Source organism: Argentina silus, assembly GCF_951799395.1.
Source record: "Argentina silus genome assembly, chromosome: 6".
Lineage (NCBI taxonomy): Eukaryota > Metazoa > Chordata > Actinopteri > Argentiniformes > Argentinidae > Argentina > Argentina silus.
The window spans coordinates 8,585,190-8,593,572 of NC_139660.1; the positions used below are offsets into that span (position 1 = coordinate 8,585,190).

An 8,383-nucleotide genomic window follows, 5' to 3' on the forward strand; every position below is an offset into this window, starting at 1 on the left:
GTGTGTTTTATCTGTGGTTGGCTGCATCTCTGTCGATTATGGTTATAAGTGCTGCTTGCCCTCCACCCCCCCAACCCCTCTCTCCACCTGCCCTCTGTCAGACACTAAACAAAGGAAATCAGCTCACAGCCAGTTAGAGCCAGTGAGACTGAGAGGGCAGTATCCCCCCCCCCCTCCCTGTGTATACTGCATGTGTCTTTAGACTGTCATTGACCATCCCTCTGCCTCTACAGCTGTTACGCCGGTTAGGCCTGCCCTGAGAGAAGAGACAGCCTGGTGCCGCCCCCACAACACACAGACGCTCTTAATAAGAGGCAGGCAGTAGAGCTCTGTCTCTCTGTCTCTATTTTGCAGCATATCCACATGTAAACAACTGCTTTCTTTGGAATACAACAGCAATAACTTCACATTTAGCTACACTTGGAATATTTACCGCTGTTTATTGTAAGTATGTTTAATTTTGTGTTGAACTACTTTATTAAGCAAACTAATTATTAGTGTGATTATTAGTAGGATATGCAGGATATTGAACAGAAATTGTCAATATTCTTCAGAGACACTGAAGTTCCTGGTAGGCTTTGCCTTGTACTCTGAAATAAGAAAATAACTTTTGTCCTGAGTAGCTTGTGTTTATGTGCATGTAAAGGATTTCTTTTAATAATATAGATAATCTCTGGTATAAGAAACAAAATATTTTTGCTATGATATCTACAAGTAAATAACATTGCTAGGGACACTTTTTTTCTCTCAAGTTTGTTACTAAAAGTATATACATTATACACTTATATGATCTCTAATATAATAGCCTAATTATCACTGATGATGTATATTTCTGAATCTCTTTGATCACAGAGAGAAGCAAACTGCAAAGCTGGGACCAAGAGCAACCATCACAGACTTAGCCTCTAAGTGTAAGTCCACCCCCAAAACCCAACCTCTCACAGTCGTCATTCACCTTACTCACTTGTCACCATCCAGGAAGGTCTTCCGTGTCCTCCTCCCCCCAACTATAGTACCCATCTAGGGTAAGGTATCTTGTGCTCCAGCCCAGGCTCCTCAAGCTAGGCCCAGCCATGGTCCTGTGTGAGGACAGGGAGTGTGGGGTGTGCTACCAGCCCTACTCACGGCAGGAGAGGATCCCCAGGGTGCTCCACTGCAGACACACCTTCTGTGCACCCTGCCTGGAGACCATGTCCCAGGCCAAAAGTGGCCTGCTCACTGTCAGCTGCCCACTCTGCCGTCGGATGACCTGTGTCGGCCGTGGGCTCAGCCTGCAGGAGGCTCTGTGGGTCAACTCCAGGTTGTGGGACCAGATACCAGAGAGCTCGGAGGTGGAAGAGGAGGAGGAGAAGGAGGAAGAGGTCAAAGAAGAGGTTGTGGAGGAGATGGTGGAAGCTAATGGACAGGCACAGACCTCTCCACAAGCAGAATGGTGAGTAGTCCTATATCAGGGACTGGGTCTATATAGATCAGTGGGTGAGTACCCTATCTGAGGAGCAATGAGCTCTGACCTTAATTACTGACTAAAAGTACACTTAGCAGGTTGGCCTGATGAAAAAGTGGACATCTGGCAGATTGGATTGTTCTCCTCAATCAGTACTCTAAACACACACACGTTATGGTTGTATGACATGACATCGGTTGATCAGTGCACTCTGGTGCTTTCTCTTTCTCTCTTTCTTCTCAGCACCTCTTCAAAGTATTCCAGAACAAAGCTCAGACTTCCAGCCTTCTTGAGGAAATTTAGTCTCACAAAGCAGCATGAAGAGAGAATTGTGCCTGGTTGCAATAATGTGTAAGTCCTGATAACTAATAATTGACCTTCTTTATCATTGTGCTCTATTTAGATGAGCAGGTGCTGTTGCATCATGTGGTAACCACATTTCATAACTCAAACAGCAATCCTACTGTGACCCTGTTCTGTGCTGACAACATCTTGAGAAATCCTAAAGGTGACTAAGGAGGAATTCTCCATGGTCTAGTTGGATTTACTTAAATACCAACCTTGTGTGATCATGGTTATACTCACAAACAAAAACACTCCAACTTTGTTTGCAATGTTTTAGGTGAACATAACTTTATAGATGCATACATTTAAATGTGGTGATCACATGGAAAAAGTCCCTTATTTTGTGAGCTACTGCATTTGTTGTGTACTAATTGTTTGGTTTTGTTTGGTTTTTATAAACAGAGAGATGAAATCCTGGCGCAGGCTACCGACTGACTTTGAAGAGAGCTTTTAGGAGATGGTAACGCACCACAGGAATTATCAACAGTGGGGTGCCAATCACCTCCTTTTGGAATATAAACTGCCTTTTTTAAACTAGGTATACATTACGAGTGGATATCAGTCAACCGCACACCCTGGAACAATGGCTCAGAGACGATTAGAATGAAGTATGCATCCATGTATTTCTAACAAGACTGGCTTTATTGTTGAAAAGCAGTGAAACTACTGCAGTTGCCGTGTCTCCCCATTAGCTATTCTAGACTTAATTCCCCACAGCTGGTGCAGTAGGATTTGATTCAGCTGTCCCAATAGAGCAGGCATCCCAGTAGAAGCCAGACCCCCCCCCCCCCCCCCCCACCAGATGGCCTGCTGAGGATGTCCCCCTACCCAAATCTAATCGCACACCATCTACAAACAGAACATTTAATTTATTACTAGTTTTTGTATTTATGTGAATTTTAAATTATTTTTTAATAAAAATATGTATTTGATAAAACCCTGCATGTCTGCTTTATTTTTATGTTTGTCTTCGTTCATCAGACTCATATCAGAGTAATATAGCATGTACAAAGGTCACAGAGTGCAGATTATATTTGGTTTGGTTTACTGTGGCCATGTGTGTTGCCTCAGGCAATCTAAGTGACAATTAGTGTCCTAATAATTAAAATAGAGTGCCAAAATTCTACATTTACCCAGGTCATTTGTCTTACCGACTCCTATTATAGAAATTATCTGAGCAGATGGTTGTTAGTTGTTAGCACATTTTCAAATGTAAATATGGAGTGAATGGCTAGTGTCAGCTGTGAGATAGACGGGCAAGTATTCATAATGAGGCAACTCGTAGCTTTGTGCTGAAACAGTCTGATCGACAACTTTGTTCACCTAGCTTTCCTCTCCACATCACCCATGAGAAATGAAACACTTAAGGGTCTGTGAAAATACAATGATGCAAATGGGAGATTTCTCAATCCTATAATATGTTCAAGATTACTTTGGTGGGCATGCTACAGAACAATACCTTACCACAAAGGGCTCATTCATCCATGTAAGTGGATTATGAGCTCTTTTCATTTAGCATCTGTCAAGTAGTACACACTGCGAGATATTGGACCAGAATATCAGATCATCTCGCCCATGGAAATGGCCTTTCCCCAATTGTGTTAAATATGCCTTGTACATGTACACACACCGGCTCAAGTACACACTTTAACCCACATACTGTACACAATGAACATGCACATATGTGCCATGGTGACAGACTGTTGCAGTTAAACTGTGGACAACAACCCAGAAAGACAAAGAGGTTAGATTACTTGTAGACATTGTTGATATTTGGGTAAATACTGCTCTAAATTAGGCTGGTTGTGACCCATTGTCATGATGAGTGAGGTATTGTCATGGTTACTGAGGCAGGAATACGTTACTTGCCATGCAGGTTCAGATATGAACAGGCTGTGACAGGCTAAGTCTCATCCATGGGCTTATTATTTGGTCTCACCTCGTGGGAAAGAAGAATGAGTAATGAGAGAGATCCGCACCCTGGTTGCTGCTCCAAAAATGTTGTGGTTCATTAGGAGGTTTCGACCCTAACGGGTAATTTCTCATATTTCTTTCTTTCTAAACAAAGAGGAGTGAACATATGACAAGGCAAAATGTATACACATTAGGCTATTATACAATTACAAAGCCATGGCCTTTTGTTGTGAGGCAGTACATACTGGACCTTTATGGCTTCAGCACAGAATACTCAATTTATATGACCCCTGAACCTGAAGTGTCACCCAAGGTGCAAAAAACAGTGCCTAATGAAATAGATATCAGACCTTATTAATCAGTAGATCGTTTATTCACTGGGCTATATATAGAGTGCCTTCGGAAAGTATTCAGACCCCTTCACTTTTTCCACATTTTGTTGTGTTATAGACTCAATTTGAAATGTATTAATTTAAAAGAATTTGCCATCAATCCACATACAATACCCCAGAATGACAAAGCGAAAATAGCTTTTTAGAAATTTCAGTAACTTTATTAAAATACAAAAATAATACGTTGAATTGAGTCCATATTAATGCAAGGATAATAATGTAATGTAATTTTGGAATTAATATGTTTGTTTTTATAGGGTCTCTGATTTGCATCGGAATCAATTACATGCTGTGTGGATTAGGTTGTCATTACAAACTGAGCAAATGGAGAGGAACAAAACTGCTCAGGAATGCGACCCTGAGGCCTGGGGAGACTTACAAAAATGTACAAAGTTGAATGGTGGAGAGGAAAAAGCACAGTCGATGGGACAACATCATCTCAGTCACTCTACAAAATTGGTCTATAACCAAGATTGGTTATAGACCAATAGATTATAGACCACATAGATTGGTCTATAACCAACAAAAATAATCCCTTAATGGAAAATAATCTATCTCATATCCATCATTGTTTTGCAACAATGAATTCAAGTAATACATCAAAGAAAGTGGCTGGAAATGTGTTTATTTGGTTTTACTACAAAGCATTAAGTTTGGTGCAAATCCAACACATGCAATGCAGTTTCTGCACCATCTCTTGTGTAAGAGCAGGGTAATCTGTTCCCTGTACTGTAGACATGGCTGTGTTTGCTCATACTGACGTCTCAGAAAATGGATGGGGGTTGAACAAGTGGGTGTCTGGATTCTCTTCAAATGTAAATTGTTAAGGTTTGAACAGTAGTTTAGGGGCAAAAGATTCAGTTGTGAGAGATTGCATGTGTGACACCAGGCTTGATGAAGACTGCAGCCTCATCTGATTAGAGTGAGTTTAAACACTGGAAGCAGGTAATACCCACACTCCTGAGGCATTTTCCATTATTTTGGGTCCAGGATGGACAAAGCTGGAGGTGAAAAGCCCCCGGGCAGCAAAACAATGCAGCACATGGACAATCATGCACATGGCTACTTCCCTCATGGACATTTGTCTTATATAAGGTTCCATAACAGACAGCCATATTAGAAAACAGACAATAGGAACCATAACTAATTAAGAAAAGCCTCTTACGATTTGTGTTTCAATATACAGCTTTAACCATTGTTGCAAGTGTGGTGAAGGGAAGCAAACTTCCCACCAACAGCTGATTAAACATGCACACCTGTGAAAAAGGTGGAAACACCTGTTTAGGGCAGATCCGTTATACTTGTCAAACTGCCGTTAGTAATATCACCTTGCATGACCCAACATGTAGACAGTCACGTTTTACACTGATATTCTAGTGCATGTGCCTCATGCTTCATTATCACTAACTCAAGGATGGGTGGAACACAAATATTTACCACAGAGGCAAATAATAACTGAGTCAGTGGAAATATCATGTCATACTGAGAGCAGCATTGTGTGACTAAGGAAGAAAAGAAAAACAACTGTGCATGAGTTCAATATACCTGGTCAGTCTTTAGTAAAATGTCAGGAAAATTTTTTATTTTACAAAGAACAAGAAGCTGTTTTTGGTAATAAGACATCTTTATTGATCATTTTGGACAGACATGCTAGATCTCTATACAGTGGGAATGGAGAGCCAGCTCTGAATCAACCAGGTCTGCTCCACAGAGCTGTGACAGGAAATACACACCCTCAGGGAATGACCTCACCCTCGACCCTCAACAGCAGAACCCAGAACTCGCATGAGTGGACATTCTCTCAATGCTGCTGTGGTGTTGCTGCATCATTTTAAACATGCTTCCACCTCCAGAATGTAACTATAGTTCTACTCTTGTGGGGAAAGGAGGGTGCTATGCCCAGATTAGGGGGGGGAAGAAGAAACAGAAAACAAATATGAAAATGTGTACATGGCAATTAATCAATCAATGCGTCAACCAATAAATACCCCCCACCCCTCCCCAAAAAGTGCTCCCCTTACAAATCAAAGCTCCATAGCTAGTCAGTAAATTGAGAGCGATACATTCTTAGGCACCAGGGTAATACGTCATCAGAACAAAACGGAAATGTAACAGAAGAGGTAACAACGCAGAGGTTTGACACATGGTGACATACCCACTCTTTTTTTTGGTGCAGGTGGCTTTAGTAGTGGGTAGGATTAAGGGTATGACAGTTCACATTTGGGTCTTCTTCATTAGGCATTGTTAAAAGCCTGACTACTCTTGTGTAGGTCCTGTGTCCTTTCCCTTCCTATTCACAGTATCAACATTTTGAAAGGGGAAGTTCTGTGAGGCTGCTTAAAAACAAATGCGGGCCAGATATGTTGATATCTAAAACAGTCTGTTGAAGTATGTTTCAGGCATCTCACCTCTATTAACAGCAGTCACAGATTGGACAGATAAAGGCTGTGTAGAATCAATAACAAGGAAGCAAACTATGATGATATGCCATTAAGTTTCTCACTATGAGGGTTCTTCTGTGACTCAGCATCTGGGATTCAACCGTCTTTTACAATCCTAAACCAACTACGGAGTATGTGCCCCATTCTGATGCTGGCTCCAACTTAGAGACGATTATTTGGCTCATTAGGTGGTTAGGACTGAGTTCACCAGTATTCACACAAGTGCTTCACTTTTGAAGAGTTCACAAATACTTAATTCTACACTACCCTTAAAGACACAGTACTCCAAATGTTATGACGATTATGATCATACTCATTTTACAGTGTTTGTAAGACTACAGACTACATTTTTCACTAACTTTCAAACATGTTCTTAAAAAGTGCATTAAGGTCTCACTTGAAAGACATTTCAAATAAAATAAGTGTTCTGATCATTGGTTGACCATAATACCAGTACATTAAGTTACCTGGCTCTAAAAACAGGACCAGATTCTGTTTTATTAACTTCCACTGCAAAGCTATAAAAATGCCAACATTGCATAATGCCAACTTCAGTAGTAGTAACTTTTTTAAATACACAGGCAACAAAGTCAATTCCATCATTGTGGGGACACATCATATGACACAACTTTGATGACAATGGAGCGGTCCTTGAATAATCTGGATGTATATTTACAATGAAGTGCTTCACAACTTCATATTAACCTGAAAGGTCTACATGTGCAAATTAGTATTTTCTTTGTTTATTTGACAGGAATGTAACTGTTCACACCACGACCAGTTGGAGTTTACTCTGCTCTGTGAACTATTTTTTTTTTGTTGATTTTTTTTATATGAATGTCAGCTTTTCACAGAACGTAAAATATAGATCACCACACGAAGGGAACTTTGTATGTGATGAGTTCCTGTCTAGGAGGCAAAACGAGGCCTTTGATTCTGCAGACCTGCTGTCCACTGCTCACTTATATGTGGACTAAACCTAATAATCACAATGACACAGATATGATACAGTGCAGCAGCAGCAGGGGTCATGGCAGTGAGTGGGGAGAGCCTGTGAGACACCGCACACAAAAGAGAGAAAACCCAAATCAGTCATGTGACAAGAACATGGGTTTCTAGAATGACACAGTTTGGCAGTTGCCCTCTATGATTGCATTCTAAAGTTGCCTATATAGAAAGCGTACATTTACACACACTCACACGCTATATTTGACAATGGAAAGGTGGTCTAAACTCAAGTATACAAATCCAGTTCCACAGAATTGTGAAGCAAAACAAAAATGACAAGACATTTCAAAGAGTGCATTAAGTCACAGGTGTTAAGTTAAGCATCTACTTATGAAAATGTGTGTACACCAGTAGACAGTACCTATGGTAAAAAAAAAAAAAAACTATTTAAATGCATGCATTAGATACTCAGTCAGAAGTTACTGTTCGGTTTGCCTTCCAGCCATTGGACTGCCTGTTCCAATCCAGCTCGTTCCATAACAAGTAGAGTACTTGGTTGTCTGCATCATCTCAGAGCATTTCCTTGAATATACAAAAATACAAAAGAAAAAAGAAAAACTACCATTCTACTTTTCCAAAAGAGTATACACATGTTTGGGATTTGGGGACTTTTTGTTCATTGTTTTGTCATTTTTGAATTTTTAAGACTTTTTGGCAATTTCGTTAATAAAGTACACTATTTTACAACTGAAATTGATGTAACTGTAGTTCCAACCAATGACCAATATTCAGATGAAGAGGCCAAATTCCAATCTGAAAACTCAACTGGAGGCTAACCAATAGGAAGCAACACAACAAGCATGTGGTGTAAATGAAATTGCCCAATCTGGTGTTGGGTA

The 8,383-nt window shown here is 40.4% G+C and overlaps 1 protein-coding gene across 1 annotated transcript; it reads left to right on the plus strand.

Annotated features, from left to right (window-relative positions):
* The first annotated feature begins 307 nt into the window (after positions 1–307).
* Positions 308–2,678, plus strand: LOC310806465 (uncharacterized protein). Its single transcript, XM_083672569.1, has 4 exons — positions 308–444; positions 853–1,432; positions 1,688–1,795; positions 2,192–2,678. Exons 2-4 carry the CDS (start codon positions 1,074–1,076, stop codon positions 2,241–2,243), a joined length of 519 nt encoding a protein of 172 aa, XP_083528695.1. The 5' UTR covers positions 308–444; positions 853–1,073; the 3' UTR covers positions 2,244–2,678.
* The last annotated feature ends 5,705 nt before the right edge of the window (positions 2,679–8,383 follow it).